The sequence below is a fragment of the Brachyhypopomus gauderio genome, chromosome 13 (genome assembly GCF_052324685.1).
Source record: "Brachyhypopomus gauderio isolate BG-103 chromosome 13, BGAUD_0.2, whole genome shotgun sequence".
Lineage (NCBI taxonomy): Eukaryota > Metazoa > Chordata > Actinopteri > Gymnotiformes > Hypopomidae > Brachyhypopomus > Brachyhypopomus gauderio.
Window position 1 is genome coordinate 2574093 of NC_135223.1, and position 19301 is coordinate 2593393.

General features: G+C 42.2%; 1 protein-coding gene across 2 annotated transcripts; it reads right to left on the reverse strand.

Moving 5' to 3' along the window:
- Nucleotides 1–121: 121 nt before the first annotated feature.
- Nucleotides 122–19298, reverse strand: pdcd6 (programmed cell death 6). Of its 2 annotated transcripts, none has more exons than XM_076970251.1 (6): nucleotides 19065–19298; nucleotides 10191–10252; nucleotides 3777–3821; nucleotides 2266–2424; nucleotides 766–875; nucleotides 122–483 (listed from the first exon to the last, which is right to left on the reverse strand). In XM_076970251.1, the coding sequence occupies exons 1-6, from the start codon at nucleotides 19145–19147 to the stop codon at nucleotides 385–387; spliced, it is 558 nt and encodes a 185-aa protein (XP_076826366.1). In that variant the 5' UTR covers nucleotides 19148–19298; the 3' UTR covers nucleotides 122–384. The 2 variants fall into 2 exon arrangements, with proteins under 2 accessions (XP_076826366.1, XP_076826365.1); XM_076970250.1 differs by lacking the exon at nucleotides 19065–19298 and adding an exon at nucleotides 18625–18708.
- Nucleotides 19299–19301: the final 3 nt, after the last annotated feature.

Sequence of the window (19301 nt, forward strand, 5' to 3'; positions counted from 1 at the left end):
GTTTTTCTTAGTTTGTATGTAAACATGGCCTCAGCGAAAAACGTAGAATGAAATTAGTTCATGCTTTACAATAAGGAGATTCAGAGGCATGCGAATGATCTATAAATGATATGTACAAACGTTGCATATGTGAAAGGAGATGAATATTACATTTCACATCTTTTTTTTTTTTTTTAGAATGATGAAGTTTAACATCGTATACAATTGTGACCACAGACAGATTAAGACAAACAAAAATTCCTCAATATCCCAACATTCCACAAAGTCCCAAAATTCCGAGCCCGTAATCTCCTACAGAGTTTGGCATCTTTAGTGGGGAAGTGTGGTGGGAGGGGCATTTGGTGTTTGGCATTAAATGTGTGGTTGAGACTGTGCTGTGGTCTGCTATACGATATTAAAGACCATAGAGAGGTACTGCTCATAGGACACCTGGATCCAGCCATCCTGGTCGGTGTCGTATCGCCTGAACACATCAGTTAACCTCTGCATAGGAAAAAAAAACATAAACCGATCATTCAAAATTAATATTTCATTGAGCTTAGCTCTACTATGCCAATTGACAGGTGCAAATAGAAAGAAGTAGGAGGTATGAGATCCTTTGAAATTCTCAAGTGTAACACAATCCAAATACAAACCACAATTTTAACACTGGGACAGGAAGCCCCACTCCTCCCCAGAATTACACTATCACCTACACCTCATGTTAAGGAAAACATGCATGAACACAGGAAACCATTATGAGCTGGGGTTTGTTATTATTATTACCTGTAGTACAATGCAGCACTGTATGAAGTCATCGAAGGCCACCTGACCTTTTCTTTGCCGGTCAAACTTCTCTATCAGCGTGTTATAGAACTGATCTGAGAGTCGATAACCTAAGCAAAGAGAGGAACATAAACCTCATGCCACAGGAATCCACATCAATTTACGTTTACCACGGCCTTGACAATAAACCTGCTTTTGTAGCATTGGGCCGTATGGTACATTTGGGCCTGTGCAAGACATTCAAGACGGTTGATTGACAAATCGCTTGTCCAATCAGGCCAGTTCTGCCTTGGCGCTGCAGACCTGACTGGTTAGAGGTTCAAACACGTTTGAACTTTTCAGTGCTTGTTCCTGGTTTCTCTGCAATCTTATTGGATACTGCTGTTGTTGCTATAGCAATAGTAAAATGGTGACCACTTTAAACAGAGTATAACTATTCCAAGAGTTAGGTGTCCATAGGAGATGCACTACACGTTGGCATTTTCCTGTGAAGACGGGTACACTGGGTGCCTTTTGTAAATAAAACATTTCAGACAAGCTCTTGATTTGTGCGACAAAAGCTGGCAAAGTCTTCATTACTGCTGAAAGGGAAGTTAATAACCAGTCAGCCAATGCCACCCGCACGCGTCATGTCAGCAAACATTATTTTGGAATATTTTGCTCTTAAAAAGCATAAAAAGCTCCTCTAATTAATCCCTCTTGATTATAATTTTGGATTAAATCAACATCCCTCAAGAATTTCTTCCCCAATGATAATGGATGAAATATCAATTTTCCTTTTTAAAATCACATTAAAAACTCATTGCTTGAATTTAATTACATTTTAAACCCAGAAAAAAAATAAATAAAATCACACAAACTGAGCGTCACCAGTTTCATTCACCAGTCAGATTTGTTATTCAGCAACTAACTTTTGATCAACTTGGACAAACATCCACATTTAATAGTCACAACATGGATCAGGTGAAATAGCACGACACTAAACTATTCTTCAAATAAACAAACTCAACTGCCCAGTGACACTACCAAAATGACATTAGTTAGACAGTAGTGGTCATCACCTCGTGTTGTAATGTCCACTGTCCTTCCAGACAGTTGTGTGACTGTACACCCTCACTCTCCTGCTGAGGGTGGTGTGTAAAGCGTGTACGTCGTGCTGCACTTCTAGTGATCAGTGATTCGGATGCAAGTGCGCTGTGTCTTTGTGAACTGAACACCGCTCTGATTGTTAAGTCTATTGCAGCAGGGCGTCCTGCATCAATAAGATTATAGCTCTAATATCCAGAGTGCCTGACTTCTCTGAACCATGTGTTGAGCAACTCAATAGGCCTCAGTATAACTCCCAGCATAACTCACTCTCTCAGGGTTCAGCATTCGATGAATAACATTCTGACTTCCTTCCCGGGACAAAGACTTCATCTACTACCTCTGGCCCACTGCCACTGGTGATCAATAAGCAATCATTACTGGTGATCAATAAGCCATCATTACTGTGCTCACCAAAGCCGGTGAGAGCCTGCTTGAGCTCGTTCTTATCGATGAATCCAGAGTTGTCGCGGTCGTAGGTGCGGAAGATGCCCTGCCAGTCCGTGATGTACTTCCACACTCCGGCGAACTCGTTGAAGTTCACCCCGCCTTTGTTGTCTCTGTCGAACATGGCTGGGAGAGGAAGAGGGAGAGGGAGAGAGAGAGAGATGAGAAGTGAATGCTTTCAACGTTCAAAGCAAAAACAGCAACTTCTATGAAGGAACATTTGTGTTGGCAGAGGATTCGGGTCATTTCAAAACTGTGTCTATTCTATTGACTGCGTAGGCACATGACTCACTCTTTTGGCTAAATAAATACTTTCGACAAGCAATGGACAGGAAGGTGGTGTTCACAAGAATTGTTTCACTTGTCCTCGTGTTAGGAAACATTCGGCTGGTGTTAGCTAGTATTAGCGCTAACAGTCTTACACAACCCAGAGTCTTGTGAGCAATGACAGCAAACTTGTGAAACTGAAGTGGAAGACTTCAGGATCAGCTGCAGTATTTACCCATTAAACCACAATCTCAAGACAAGCGATGTGCCCAGTGGGAAGGCAAGTGACCCAGTCCACACTGCCTGCCTCCATACACACCAGTCCTCTTCAAACCAGTTTGGCTTTAGTCGTTATGACTTCTTGTGAATCAAGAATACACACCGCAGACTAAATCTAGTTCAGGAACATCTCGCACAGACGTCAAAGACGTTCAAGGAGTTCATGTCTGCAAAATGTCAGCTAAGGGTTTTGGTTTTTGAAGGGATATTAGAGCATGTTCATCATAAGCAGGCCCAAAGCGTCACTGCCATCACTTCCACTTTTAGTTGGTATTTAGGTTACCATAAGCAACAGTTTAAGCCATGGAGGATGACTGCTAGTGAAATCTTCCAGTATTCGTACATCTACAATCATCGTCCAATCACGACAGTCACGAAACGGTACTTTTTTCTTTTTAGATTTTTATCTACTCATTTTTTCATTTTACTTTTTCAACAGCTTGTTTCAGCTACTTTTTCAGCCATTGAAAATTAGATGTGAACATTAAATGTTATGTAAAATATGTCAATTCATGAAACAATGTACAACAGCAGAATACATTTAATACATTTCATTTCAGGTTCACTTTTTCAAATTCAAAGTAAAAGAACATGTCTGTGGAAGTTGGCTGGCTGATTATTCAGAACAAAGATGACAATGACTACAGATGGGAAAAATATGTGACAAAAGAAATGTAACATCTACGTTTCTTGCTGTGTTGGGTTTTTCATTCGTTGATGAGGCGAGAATGATAAACAACAAACGGAGGTCATTTCAGGCAGTCAGAACTCAATGCTTTTATATGCTTCATCAGGTCTGATGTACTACCAGAATATTAGCAGTTAAAGACACAGACATGGTCTATACATTCAGTGTTGCATTAAAACATCAAGAGGTTTCTTGGAGTACCATTTTTGTATCTGGTCAAAGCACAGAAGACAAACATACTCACATATAATTGACCGAACCGTCACAGGATTGAATGGAGTCCATGTGCCTATGAAAGCGAAGAAACAAGGGTTAACAATGGAGATCTAGAGAAACGAGGGTTAACAATGGAGAACGTGGATCTAGAGAAACGGCTCATGAACACGGCCCACGAGTGTGGTCACTAGCGTCTGCTATTTGCGGTCCTTACAACGGGAGGAAGGGAGGAGTTACACAGATGTAAAAGATGCCTTATGCAAGATCTTTGCATACATTAGCAGCTATTAGCTAGCATGCACCAAGGTTTCCTTTAAAAGGTATGAGGTTAGTTAGGAAAACAGGAAACTACATTTTAATTACGTCAGCTGTTTCTAATGTAATGCTGTCAAGCCTTACAGATGTTTAAAAGGCACTTTAAAAAACCTGTCTCCCCATTCTTGAAATGTACAAGTGACAAGCCACAAGTACAATGTCCTAAGGCTAGCCAGCTAAATCAGAAAATGCTAAATAGCAGCAGAATAGCTGTTAGCTAGCAACACCAAGAATTTGACTTCAAGAGTTCTAAGCATTTTTCTAAAGACTTGCAGCCATAAGAGATTTCATTAAATAGGAGGTGTGTGTTTATGAAAGTAAGGTGACTACTATCGCCGTTACTGATTTGTCAGTTTGTTTCAACTAACGGTTAGTCTGAGAAAGGAAAGTTGCAGTTTGGCACAAAGATCGGCTCCCCTTTATAGCAAAGCACATGTTCTTATTCACACAATAAACACTCCTGCAGTATGGCAAAACCAGGCTTGCCTAGGTGTCTTTTATAAGTAGCTAGATCAGTTAGCATCAGTTTGTTTAATGTGCTGCTCTGCAAAAAGTCACTAGTGGAGGAGCTAATTAAATTTTGCCTCTGTGAATTGTGCCTCCATTGTAAATCTGACAAAAGTCCCACCGTGTGTGTGTGTGTCAAGAAACAGAACAAACGTGTGCGTGTGTCAGAGACAGAGAACAGAGCTCAGTGATGAATCGTACATATTGGAGCTTCAGGGAGCTTATCATAGCTGAGCCGCTTTGTCCACTGGCTGTACTGCAGGTAACGTAATGAATGCAGCCAAGGTGCAAAATAAATCCTGTCACGCTGTCTGCTGAGTCATGGCTCCTGCCACAGCGCAGCACTGCGCGAGCTGGACCGCCTCTGCAGGGGCGATAAACTACGTCTGAAGTAAATGCACCGTTACACCAGGACAGACCACAGGACACGCCACACGTGACACGGGGACACCAGGACGGGAAACCTGACGGACACACACCACTGGAAAAAGACATGTGGATACCAGGTCCTGGACAGAGCACAGGAAACGCGGCACTAGGGATAGTTCTAACCAATAAACTGTATTTTCTTTATCACCACGATATGAACATGTGTAATATACACATGACAAAACATGCAATGAAAAAGAAAAATGTGCATGGTGCATGTAAATAAAAAAATTAAAAAAATCTTATTTGACCTATCCAATGAAACATTTGCACCATTTGGCCAAACATATTAAACTATTTGTAGGTTATTATGGTTTGCTCTATATGAACTTTTATTTTCATGTTAAGCAGGCCTTCTTTGGCTCTCAGGTTCCATTTCAATCACATAAATTTTTTTCCTGCACATTATACAAGTTCTAATGAAAAATTGTTGAGGGGACAGGAGAAATTAAACTTTAATTATTTAAATTAATGTTTCATTTTCTTTTTAATTGGCTGGGAGTTCATGTGGAATTTGCCAAGCAAAAGTATGTTTTAGTTTTACTTTACATTCTTTCCCCCAGGGCATGGGGACACCAGGACAGGGACAGACCACAGGAAGTGAGACACAGGGACAGAACACAGGAAGTGAGACACAGGGACCGACCACAGGAAGTGTGCCAAGTTGTGCGAAAGTGAAAGAATGACACGGGCCAGTCTGGGTGTGCCAAAGAGAATGAAAAGAGAGGGAGTGGGAATGCAAAGAATGAGAAAAGGAGAGAGAGAGGGAACAAACCCAAGAGAGTCTACACGGCCTACAACACAGGGAGCAAGGATTTATTGTCTCACCTTCAAGGACATTCTAACTACCTGGGGTTGTAAGACATGAAGAATGTGTGTCATGTGGGCTGTAGACAGCCATGCGAGGTACTGGTGAGTGTGTGTGTGTGTGTGTGTGTGTGTGTGTGTGTGTGTGTGTGTGTGTGTGTGTGTGTGTACGTGTACACACTAGCAGGGCGGGGCGTCTCCGCTGCCTTATGCTGGCATGGCCCAAGGCACAATGCCTCTTCTATGCAGTGTGCACAGGCTCTTCTCAGTGCACTGGAGGAAGGGGTCCGGCCGACGCCCTCACCAACCACAGTGATTGGCAGTGAGTGAGGGCGGAGCAGACAGCAGTCCGCCAATCACGAGGGCCCAATACTAACCTATGGCTATGCGTCCATAAAACACATACCTTAGAACAGGGGTGTCAAACTCATTTTCACCCCAGGACACATCAGCATAATCGTTGCCCACAGAACTTATAAATGTAACTACTCTTACTTTACAAATATTACATATTTGCATAGATGTAAAAAACTTGCTTGTTGCTCTGTTATAACAATTGCATCAAAGATATCACATTTACTTTGTTCAAAACTTGAAATATCGAATACAATAGCAATTGTGCTTCAAAAAGTGTGTCTGACAAAGAAGCGCGTGCAATTTCCTCAGCCACATCAAAGCTGCTTTCACTGCCGCATTGTTTGTGGTTGTGAACACATTCTGTTGCAGTTTGCCTTTTAATTCTTTTGGTAATTTGTTGTTTATTGTTGATGTCTAATTTTGGCATACTTGGTTCCGTGTTTGGTCTCAAAATGCCGACGTGGATTGTCCTCTTTGAAAACCGCCACTGCTTCATATCACAAAAGACATACCAGTTTTTCTCATTATTTGTATTTCTCAATTACACTTAGCCTATTGGTAAAATCGCATTGCTGTGGTAACACTGCTGTGTCGAGATGCAGTCACTTCACGGGTAACAATTGTGAGAAATGTAGTTTTTGGTCACTGCACGTATTTGAGTTCTTTTTTAAGACAATTTGGCTTTTTAAGCTCTCGCAGGCCACATTTGGCCTGGAGTTCGACACCCCTGCCTTAGAAAATGCATATCAACTAAAACTGTGTCTCACAGTCAAGACCCAATAAGGACCAATGCATCATTACATTTGCTTGGACACGTGTGCGATGAGCAGAAACCAAATTACAGCACTGAGAAGCCAATTCTTTGCAAGTATGACCCATAGGCCAATATAACCCTAGTTAAGAAATGGAGCTTCATAAACAATCCACAATACAACTGATACACGTTTTTTGGTCTTCACTCCCCCAGCTCCTCATTTATGAGAAGTAAGGAGAAAAACACCAGAGCCCACTGCTCTAAAACACAGAGCTGCCAGACACCTCCCATGTCCAATTCACCCCCCCCCCCCCCAAAAGTCCATGTTTTAAAACTCATGACTCACCAATCACTGGGGTACAAGCACAAAGTAACTCATGACTCAGTGGGGAAGCCAGTTGACATCTAACGGGTTTGTGCCTGGATAAATGAGAACTCTGGCTTTTCCAGTGCTTTGCTACTGCTACGCTGGGTCCGGTTAAATAATCGTGGAAACACATCCAGGCGAGGAGCGTCGCTCTAAAACAACGTCAAGAGTAGCGCTGCTGAAATGAGGAGTACGTAAATCTAGTGAGGCGGCCATGCCAGGTGTCGAGAGACCTGACCCTCAAGAAGGATGAGATGAACGCTGAACGAATGCGCATGCGTTTCTCCACAACCGAAAACCTTCATTTGGGTGTCACTTTACATTAGAACAGCTGTACTTTGGTTCATTGTTCATCCTTTAAAATACGGAGAGATCTTCCAGAAAAAACTATTATTACAGTAGGCCACACTTCAAACACAAGATGATCCATCATAACTAAAATGAAAAAAAACATTTGGAGACAGCTGGTGAGCCTGCTCCACAAAAAATGAGAAAGATGGCTAGACACACACACACACACACACACACACACACACACACACACACACAAACCCCAAGGTTCTCGGTTGAAAAATCGTTGATGATTGTGACATCCTGGCATCAACAGGCCTCCAAGATTTCTAAGCCAGCAAGCAGATTTGGAAGTATGCCAAGCAGAAAGCAGGCCCATCTCATCAGACCATAAAGGTTACTGCTTGGAGCTTGATAAACATTGCTGAAATCTCTCACACACACTCTTACCTTTATGGTACTACGGTCAGCAGAGACCAAAATAGCTCTGAGACCACAAACACCACCCACACCAGAGGTGGGTCTGGCATATGAAGAGGAGTTAGTCATGCAGAGAAGAATCACCACAGTGAAATATGGAGGACGTGTGATGATGTCCAGTCATCTCAAAATGCTCTTTGACCCATGTTGGCATGCATGGAGTCATGGACGTTAGTCCCAGAACATTTTTCGGTAAAACCTTGCAGTGTGCGAGACTAAATTTAGGTCCTCACAATCTTTCTAATCCAAAGTACAAGTCATTCCTTCATATTCGGCATGAAGGGATAGTTCCACCTCATTAAATATAATAACCATTATCTCCAACATTTTCTCATAGCACTTAAGCCCAGGAAGTATTTGTTACAATTAAAATAAACAATAAAAGTTCGTGTTTTGTATTAAGAACTTAACCGTTCAGAAAAAGTACGGTCACTGTGCAAATGCAGGGCTCTTGACGTTTGAGGCTTTCGGTGACCTGGCGGTGACCACATGCTGATCCCGACGCGTCGACGCTCCTTTCTGCCGAGGCAGGCACATTTCTATTTCTGAGCACACGATGCAGCTCAGCTGGAAGACATCGCTCTTATTATAGCTCCTAAACTCTGGAAATGTGTTGCAGAAAGTATATCAAATGGAATCTCTCCAAGAACGCTTAAATCCACATTAAATGCCTTGCTTGTTTGGCCTGTCCTACCTGTATTTCAGAGACTTCAGGGGTTAAAAATAAACATCTTTGACATCTTAAGCACTAACTGGCCTGAATTAGTCTGCAGGGGAACTGGGAGCTGGCAGGAGACGACCACGGGGGGGCCGGACAGAGACGACCACGGGGGGGGCCGGACAGAGACGACCACGGGGGGGGCCGGACAGAGACGACCACGGGGGGGGCCGGACAGAGACGACCACGGGGGGCCGGACAGAGACGACCACGGGGGGGGGCCGGACAGAGACGACCACGGGGGGGGGGGCCGGACAGAGACGACCACGGGGGGGGGGGCCGGACAGAGACGACCACGGGGGGGGGGCCGGACAGAGACGACCACGGGGGGGCAGGTCACCTGCGGCAAGCCACCCACGCTACAGGGGCACTCACCCTGCACACAGCCGGTTCCCATCTCAGCACCCGACTACAGCATAGCCAGGGTCGCTGTATTACAGTCCAACACCTCCATCATTTTGTGATGTGTATTCCCATGGTGCAGTGCAGGCCAGGGTCAGGGTCACAGGGTCATTTGATCCAAGAGAAGACGGTCACATAAGAGCCTGGGCAGTAGTGCAACGCCAGGCACCGATTACCACGCTAATACTGCAGCTCAAGGAGGAAGTAAACCCCTGTGCATACTGATCAATAAACACCTCCTAAAGTAAATACCTGTGTATACTGATCAATAAACACCTGCTAAAGTAAATACCTGTGTATACTGATCCATAAACACCTCCTAAAGTAAATACCTGTGTATACTGACCACCAATGCCCAACCTTACCAATAAACACATCCTAAAGTTTGATTTCAGCCTCACTTCATACACAATTACACTGTCTTTCATTATACGAGTTACACTTTGGCCCTGTGTCGGCTGATTTTAAAAGCTTACACAAGACTCCTCTTTGCATCTCAATAGATTCAATTTCACAATGGAGTAATAACATGACAGTGCAGATACACGAGGTAAAGCTCCAGGGACAAACATTTCTATACGGAAAAGTCACTCACCAAAGAACACGAACACTAGGATCCTTTTAAAACGACATCAGAAACCAGTACTATAACTGCACAAACACAGGCCTAGATCGTCATTGCCTTGTGAAATAGGAAAACAAGCTTTTTCATTAGAGACTTGAGGTCAAACTTGAAATGTTACACTATTTACACCCAAATCGCTAGGGATTTTTTTTCTGCATGTGCAAACGTTATGAAAAATGAATAAGAGGTAAAAGCGTAACCTTTGATTTTATTACGTTTCTAAGTCATATCACTCTGTGCACCTCTGCGCTACACATTCTTTGAACACCAAAACTATGAAGCTGGTTCACAATGGTTCCACAATGACAGGGATATTTGCTAGTGAAGGCTAGCATTGGTCACAACGGTGTGAAAACTAACGGTAGAAGAGGACATGCGAAGCAGCCGTACCGTTTGATAAAGCCTGCTGAAGTTCTGTGTCTGATATCGCTCCACTTCTGTCTTTGTCCACCCTAAGAAGGAAAGAGAATTTCAGTGATTTACTTGTAAACATAATTTCATTCATCTAATGAAATTAGTCACACGCAATTCCCCTGTAATAACCTAAAACACACCCAAGCTGTTGGGTTTCTTCCATACATCTTTAGAAGCCAGCAAACCAACTTAAACATTCAGTGTTTTTCAGGCATTTCAAGCATTTTGAGGGTTACAAAACATCACACGGAGCATTGCCAAGACATGGATTTGGTCACAATCACACAAAGGGCATTCTGGTAATTTCATGCTTTGTGTAGTGTGAAGTGCTGAGGATTGGAAGTGAACAATAACTGAACAATGCCCAGTGTGTGTAAGCCAGAGTGTAGACACCAACACCACCTCTCAGGCCACATATTTACTCCCAACACACTTTGGTCAAGTTGTCAAGGGCCCTGTAATCCGGGATTACCTGGACGAGGCACGTAAGGAGCTGGAACAGACACGGGCCCTTGAAAACAGCATTGAACCCATGAACTTCGGCAAAGTGAGCAGCTGCTATTTTGTGTAATGACACTGAAACAGTTACAATATTATATGGCTATAAATGACTATGATTACAGATAGACACAGTGTGTAAAACTCCTTATATGGCTCCCAATACCATTGGTCTTGTATTTCAGGACAGAACACGGCACACACTCGATGTGACCAGTCATTTTTAATGAACTCTGTCTCCCCTTTGCTGTGGCTTAACAATATGGAACACACTAAAGAGGCTTCAAAATATTTACGTCCATCAGGCTTGGACCTCACTCAGATGCAGCGGTTTCTTCTTGGCGCAACGTTCTTGGCATTACCTTGATTTGTCTTCAAGTATTGTGCATATTGTGCATCAGCAAACATGGACTTTATATGCTCTTCAACCAACAAGTTCAGCAGTTATAGTGCTGGTCTAGTAATCAGAAGGTTCAAGCCCCACCTAGTTGCAACCGTTTGGCCCCTGAGCAAGGCCTTCAACTAGGGTTGCAACGGTATGAGATTTTCACGGTATGATAACCGTCTCAGAAAATACCGCGGTATCACGGTTTGTTACATATATTATTAAAAGATACACGGGCCCTTAAAGAAATTACAACAAAAGCTTTTTTTGTTCAATGAACTATTTATTGTAGAAACCTGGAACTAGGCCTGTCACAATAACAAAATTTTCAGAACGATATATTGTCCCAGAAATTATTGCGATAAACGATAATATTGTCATTTTAAAGTGCCATTATAAAATTTTTTCTTGCTTCTGGGCTCCCCAAAGGAGCTTTAAGACAATGTGCCACAATAATAATATAGTAGCATAATAATACAATTACACCAGTTGGCAGTAATGTATTGTAAAGCTCATGTATGGGTTCATATTTGAGCTTGACCACATATCTGTAGTGGCAGAGTAAAATGAGATGTCTAATCTCCTTCAGAACACGGGACTTCATTATATAAGGTTGGAATGGCAGTTTGGGAGATATAGGTTTTCTTTGGCAGTTCATACTGCATGTTAAATCTTTGCAGCACGTTTATAAATGTTTTCTGACTGTATTTAACGGCAGCATCTCTTTGGCTATATAGCAAGTTAAGTCTGGTTTAAGCCTGGTTTAAACTTGACGCATCGCGAGCCGAGCGAAGGTCTGCGCGGCGAAAATTACGTAATCGCGGTCGTGCACCTCTCGAATTTTGTAACTTCGCGCTCGCGCGCCGCAGCGCAATGAACAAAGTCATGTTTGCGGAGTTCATATTCGGGCAATGCGGAGTTTAATTCATAAAGCATTTGTACGTCACTTTAAAGGTCCATTTCAATATTTCCCAGCACGTTAAACTTAATTAAGTTAAATATTTATACATATACTCGAAATAATTCGCTTTTTATCACATCATTTAAGGGTTGTTTATTTTCAAAACGCCCAATCTTAGAACGTCTTCACGTTCTCTCATGTTTCATCCTGGAATTACAAGAGGCTCGTATTTGTTAACTGTTCAGTCAGTCAGATATTTATTGTGAAACGAAGTAGTTACAATTTCAAGTATTTTCAAGTACTTTAGCCTAAATTCCAGCACTTTTCAAACCTGAAACACAAAGCAACATTAAAATTCGTCAGGTAAATGTTCCTTCCACTGTTTTTGAGGGGATTTCCTTTATACTACCACATATCGTTTCGAACAACAACGCTTTCACCGTTCGCGGAGGTTCGCGCGAGGTGAGCGGAGTCGCGCGCTACGGTCACTATAATAAACAACCATTAAATAATGTGATAAAAAGCGAATTATTTCGAGTCCTATTAGCCTCAAATACGTTCACGAGCTAACACATCTCCACCTGTGTGCGTGGAGGCACTGTTATTGACGTTATTGAAATCTAACGTAGTTGCGGTTTATTCTCATGTAAACAAATTTGAGCGGAAACCCAATGGTAAATTATCGACATCAGCAAAAATGATCGCGGTTAAAAAAATTATCGTACAATAAGTCGATAATGTAATTATCGCGACAGGCCTACCTGAAACTATTGTTTACAAAATGTCTCCTTAAAAAAATAAGCTGTACAGCTGTTTATATAAATACTGCAAAATTAGAGAAACCTAAATCATGGATTTCAGTAGGCCTATAATTATTTAAGTTTAAATTATTTAATATCTGATCAACTGAGCCTGGGTCAGTGTCTGATCAACAACTGTTGTAAACGTCCGTTTTACTGCCAAGTTGAAATATAACCAGATACTACAGAAAGAGAGGATTTATTTCTGACATGATCATCACAATAGAGATTTCTATTTTAAGGCTTTCACACCGAGTCTGGTTTTAACATATGAAAAACAGGCATGTCAGAATTTGAAAATGAACACATGTAAATTAATGGCGTCTTTCACATCCAGTGAAAGCAAGGACCTTAAAAAGCTAGGTTTATACTTTCGCAAGTGACCATAGCGCCCGACTCCGCACACCTCGCGCAAACCGCACACCTCGAGCGTATATACATTCTTTGCAGTGTTGTCCGAAACTATATGTGGTAGTATAAAGAAGCACCCCTCAAAAACAGGGGAAGGAACATTTACCGGACGAATTTTAATGTTGCTTTGTGTATCAGATTTGAAAAGTGCTGGAATTTAGGCTAAAGTACTTGAAAATGCTTGAAATTGTAACTACTTCGTTTCACAACAAATAGCTATCTGACTGAACAGTTCTCTTGTATTACGTTAACAAATACGAGCCTCTTGTAATTCTAGGAATAAACATGAGAGAACGTGAAGACGTTAAGATTGGGCGTTTTGAAAATAAACAACCATTGAATAATGTGAATAAAAAAGCGAATTATTTCGAATCATTTTGAGTATATGTATAAATATTTAACTTAATTAAGATTAACGTGCTGGGAAATATTGAAATGGACCTTGAAAGTGACTTACAAGTGCTTTAATTCCACCTTATAAAAGGTGTATGAACCCTGCAAACATGACTTTGTTCATTGCACTGAGGTACGGCGCGCGAAGTTACAAAATTCGAGAGGTGCACGACCTCGCGAATCGACAGCACGCGAGGCCACCGCGATCACGTAATTTTAGCTACTGATTTTAGTTTAGCCTTTTTTTGGTTAAAATTTTGTAAAGTCTGATGCACTTTCTGCCATCCTCATCGGTGTGTGCTGAGTAGCTGAACCGGAGCGGAGTTGCGCATGTGCGGGTGAGTTTCTCCGCTGGCGCCTTTTACCAGTAATACGCAAACGCACACGGTATGATAACCGTGCTTTTTAATACCGTGGTATACTGTGAAACCGGTTACCGCTGCAACCTTACCATCAACCCTTAATTTTTCAAGACTGTACTTGTTTACAATCTTTGGATAAAAGCACCTGCTAAATGGCATAAATGTACATTTTTGCGCATGCGTGAAAACAGGACGCGTCTTTTGGACACCCTCTCCTGACTGCAGTATGTTGTATAACCAAGCAATCATCACACATTCCTTTGAGTGAAATAGGGCCCACTGGCTTGTAGGACAGTTAATCATTTACTGGATTAACTATTCCCATACATACTGCTCCTCTCTGCTGTCGCATGGAATTACTGGTCTAGGCACATCAAAGCATGACTACCATTTTAGCACATGCCACTGCAGACATGGTAGAATTAAAGTGTCCTCTTTATTTAACAACTCCTTGAAATCATGTATTCATAGAATTCATTACTATCCATCTACATATCTATCTATGAGTCCATTTACCTGTGTGGTTAAGCTACTTGCTTAAGGAAAGCTCCCCATGATAAAGCAGAACGTAGTGTCTTTTCTGCTCCATTTTTCAGGGTTGCACCAATACTGATGGTCATAGGAAGTTTGCCATGATTTCCATGAAGAGCCCCTGCTAATAACCGATAATTATCTTCATGCCCAATACCGATGTACAGAACCAATAACTTTATTAGGACGGAAATAATTACTGGAGCAAATAGAGTAACTCAATTACTAAAAACATATTTGCATTGAAGCTTCTTTTAATTCATATAACTATTATATTCCTATGCCCCATCATGCCTTGCAAAACATAAGAAAAACATCCATTGAGCCAAAAACAGATTTGGTAGCTAAACAGTAAAAATGTGGGAGCAAATCAAAACATTAAAGTGAGGTAACATTACTTCTACCATAGAAAGCCAGAAGGATATTACACAAAAGCTAAAAGTGACTTTTCAAGAATTTGTGTATTTTCTTGAATCATTACCAAGTGACAGACACTATGAATAAGCTCTTAGACTCCAGTATGTTCATAGAAGTAAGGTCAAAAGGGTTCTAGTGAAGACGATGGATGTGTTTGCTTAAATGTACACTGTACTAGGGGAGGTTATAGCTGCTCTGTGTTCTGCACTAGGGGAGGTAATAGCTGCTCTGTGTTCTGTACTAGGGGAGGTAATAGCTGCTCTGTGTTCTGTACTAGGGCAGGTAATACGCTGCTCTGTGTTCTGCACTAGGGGAGGTAATACGCTGCTCTGTGTTCTGCACTAGGGGAGGTAATACGCTGCTCTGTGTTCTGCACTAGGGGAGGTAATACGCTGCTCTGTGTTCTGCACTAGGGCAGGTAATACGCTGCTCTGTGTTCTGTACTAGGGGAGGTAATAGCTGCTCTGTGTTCTGCACTAGGGCAGGTAATAGCTGCTCTGTGTTCTGCACTAGGGCAGGTAATACGCTGCTCTGTGTTCTGCACTAGGGGAGGTAATAGCTGCTCTGTGTTCTGTACTAGGGGAGGTAATAGCTGCTCTGTGTTCTGCACTAGGGCAGGTAATACGCTGCTCTGTGTTCTGTACTAGGGGAGGTAATAGCTGCTCTGTGTTCTGTACTAGGGGAGGTAATACGCTGCTCTGTGTTCTGTACTAGGGCAGGTAATACGCTGCTCTGTGTTCTGCACTAGGGGAGGTAATAGCTGCTCTGTGTTCTGCACTAGGGCAGGTAATACGCTGCTCTGTGTTCTGTACTAGGGCAGGTAATACGCTGCTCTGTGTTCTGCACTAGGGGAGGTAATAGCTGCTCTGTGTTCTGCACTAGGGGAGGTAATACGCTGCTCTGTGTTCTGTACTAGGGCAGGTAATACGCTGCTCGGGGTTCTGTACTAGGGGAGGTAATACGCTGCTCTGTGTTCTGTACTAGGGCAGGTAATACGCTGCTCTGTGTTCTGTACTAGGGCAGGTAATACGCTGCTCTGTGTTCTGTACTAGGGGAGGTAATAGCTGCTCTGTGTTCTGCACTAGGGCAGGTAATACGCTGCTCTGTGTTCTGTACTAGGGGAGGTAATACGCTGCTCTGTGTTCTGTACTAGGGGAGGTAATAGCTGCTCTGTGTTCTGTACTAGGGGAGGTAATAGCTGCTCTGTGTTCTGCACTAGGGGAGGTAATACGCTGCTCTGTGTTCTGCACTAGGGGAGGTAATACGCTGCTCGGGGTTCTGTACTAGGGGAGGTAATAGCTGCTCTGTGTTCTGCACTAGGGCAGGTAATATGCTGCTCTGTGCTCTGTACTAGGGGAGGTGATACGCTGCTCTGTGTTCTGCACTAGGGGAGGTGACATGCTGCTGTGTTCAGACACACACACACACACACACACACACACACGGTAAAAAATAGGTAGAAATGGATCCATAATTTTTCAGTCATGTCAAAGGTAAATTATACAATTATTGTAAGATTTTGTTATTTTGTGAATAACTCCAAAACCAGTCACCATTATCAGATACCTTGTAACTAACAGCAAAATAAAATGTAACGTGAAATTTATTCAAAACAAGCTGCATTTGACAAAAAAAAAATTTTCATTAGGATTTCGGCTTTAACTGGAGCAATGCACAAAATGTTATAGCTAGTAATATACAGAATACTGAACTGTTTGGGGAGATGCAAGTTATCGGTTGTCAAGAAGCTGCGTCATTTCAGCTATACGGGTATACAGTGAAATAATCACTTTCTTCCAGGACCATAGGTCAAAACACAAGAACATCTTAAGCGTAGACAAGAAATATAAAACTACAGATAACACCTATGGCAACACTGGAGAGTACGTCACCAAGATGTGTGAAGAATGTACCTTACTGTGATATTTTAGCAGATATGCTCATGGCCAAACTTTCCATTACCAACAAGATAACTAGGCCTAAATTAAAAATCATACTTCACTAAAAAATAATATAACAACCACAGACGTAACGTGTACCTCTAGCCTCCAACATATTTTACACCAGGTCTAATGTTTCTGAGGACCCAAACCAATCACAGCTTCAATCAATGCATTTAAAGAGGAAAACTACAATACACCAACATTAAGTCGGAAAATGTCCTAAATATTTATTGCAAACTTGATAATTTGCTTCCTGTAACCAAGGGATTCGGCTTTAGCAGATATATAGGCATCATAGTTATGGAAAAAACAACAAAGCCTCGTAAGAAACCCAGTGAGTCAGACATTCCCTAGCAACCCAACAAGCCCAGCCTCAAACAGCAGCTCCTGTATTTAATAAAAAAAACTGGGAAAACCCCACAGAAAAACAGAGACAGTTGAAGACAGCTAGGCTCCACACTAAAAACGTACGTTCAAGTAAGAGGGGAATGAACGGAACACTGTGGGGTTGTGTGTCCTAATAGAAATCAGCCTGTCCACATAATCTCAAATCTGTGAACACATGACTACCATTCACATATGCCTAACCCAGTGAAAACTTCAAGGACATGAGTCAGTCAGTGACCAAGTTACCTGCAGAGGAATGTGAATGCTTCAGGCTCCCTTCTTGTCTGGATTTGAGGCAAAACTTTAAGTTAGCTACAAAAGCATGACAAATGAACGTGCTCTTGTTTTCGTCTGTGCACAGGGTCTTCAATACAGGTAAAGATACACAACCTACAGTCTACTTCATATGTTGCATTGTGCAACAATCCAGCTGTGACTTCCCAAAGTGAAGTCATGTTTCCACCATTTCAGTCTCCATTAGCTCACAGGGTACCAAAAATGAACAATGAATCATACCCGCACAGTTTGAAAAGTAACAACCACATAGAATGATCTGAAACTCAACATAACTATTTTAGACCTTTTCTAGAAGTTAGTTTACATAGCATTTAGCAGCTATAGGCCCATGTAATAAGGGAGTCAACAAGTCAGGCCATCGTCGAAGAAGCAAAATTCTGTTTCTAATTTGCTGAAATAAAATTAAAATTGTTTTATGGCAGTTTGTAAAACAAATAAATAGCCAGAGTAAGTCACTGAGTACAAAAACAACATTTGACTCTCTAAAGTCGGGCTATACCAACAAGGTCAAAAACAACCAAAACCTCCCGGCTTTCAGTGTCGTCACTCTATGGAATCCCAGTCCAGATGGAGATGCGTTAGTGTTACTGTTAGTGTTACTGTTAGTTGGTGTTACTATTAGTGTTACTGTTAGATAGTGTTACTATTAGTGTTACTGTTAGATAGTGTTACTATTAGTGTTACTGTTAGATAGTGTTACTATTAGTGTTACTGTTAGATAGTGTTACTATTAGTGTTACTGTTAGATAGTGTTACTATTAGTGTTACTGTTAGATAGTGTTACTATTAGTGTTACTGTTAGATAGTGTTACTATTAGTGTTACTGTTAGATAGTGTTACTATTAGTGTTACTGTTAGTTAGTGTTACTGTTGGTCAGTGTTGGTTACAAGTGTTCGTGCCGTCTTCTGATCCCGTGGCACTTCAATGCGAGAAAGCAACCCTCTGCAGTATTACATAATTCATTACTACAAGAAGCAACTTAGCTCGCCAGGGTAGTTAAGAACCAAGCCTAATTTCCTAGCTTCTCAATGGGCTTTCGTAGGTGAGAGAGCTGTCGCTTAAACGGGATAATACTGCTACTCACGACAGCGTGTGATAACGAGCAGTGCCGTGAGCGGTGCCCTCGACCCAGCCTGCCGCGCAAGCGGTGAAAAACAGGAAACGGCGTCCAAACCAGTTTCGTGAACTCGTTGTAAAAGGCATTGAGACCTTTATCTGCGACACGGTCCCGTTTCATTTTAAACCACCCCAGCACACACACGTCGTTTTAAACCACCCCAGCACACACACACACACACGTCGCCGCTTCACCGAGTCACACCGACACGAGGTCAAAGTTTTGTTGGGGATTTCCATCAGAAAACCCTGCCCTAGCCGTTAGCTTGCAAACAACTTGACAAAAACGGTCGCCCCGTGTTCTTCAGGGGGTAAGAGCTGCAGTGGGGGCATGTGCGGGGTATTTGCGGGACATGCGTGGGGCCCGGGGCGCCTAGTGTGGAGAATGCGGAATCTGTGCTCACTTACCTCTGAAATATATTCCACAGGAAAGCTTGATCGGGAGGCGCGTTGTTATAATGCGGAGGTCTGTACTGGGTGTGATATGCCATTTCTACTTCTGTTCGTGCTTTAAAAAAAACTAATAATAATAATGATGATGATGCCAAGCGCGCAAGGCGTAGTCCTTCAACTTGCTCCTATCTGCCTGACATGTCCACGCAGAGCTGCGCGGAGCGAAACTCGCCACTTCTCATTAAAAAATAT

Bases quoted from the DNA above. Each gene is read 5' to 3' on its own strand.
- pdcd6 (XM_076970251.1), bottom strand. From the start codon at position 19,147: ATGGCATATCACACCCAGTACAGACCTCCGCATTATAACAACGCGCCT. The intron at 3,822-10,190 runs GTACGGCTGCTT...TCGCTTTCATAG, and splicing joins TCAGCAGGCTTTATCAAACG to GCACATGGACTCCATTCAAT. The intron at 876-2,265 runs GTGAGCACAGTA...CTCTTTGCTTAG, and splicing joins GCAGGCTCTCACCGGCTTTG to GTTATCGACTCTCAGATCAG.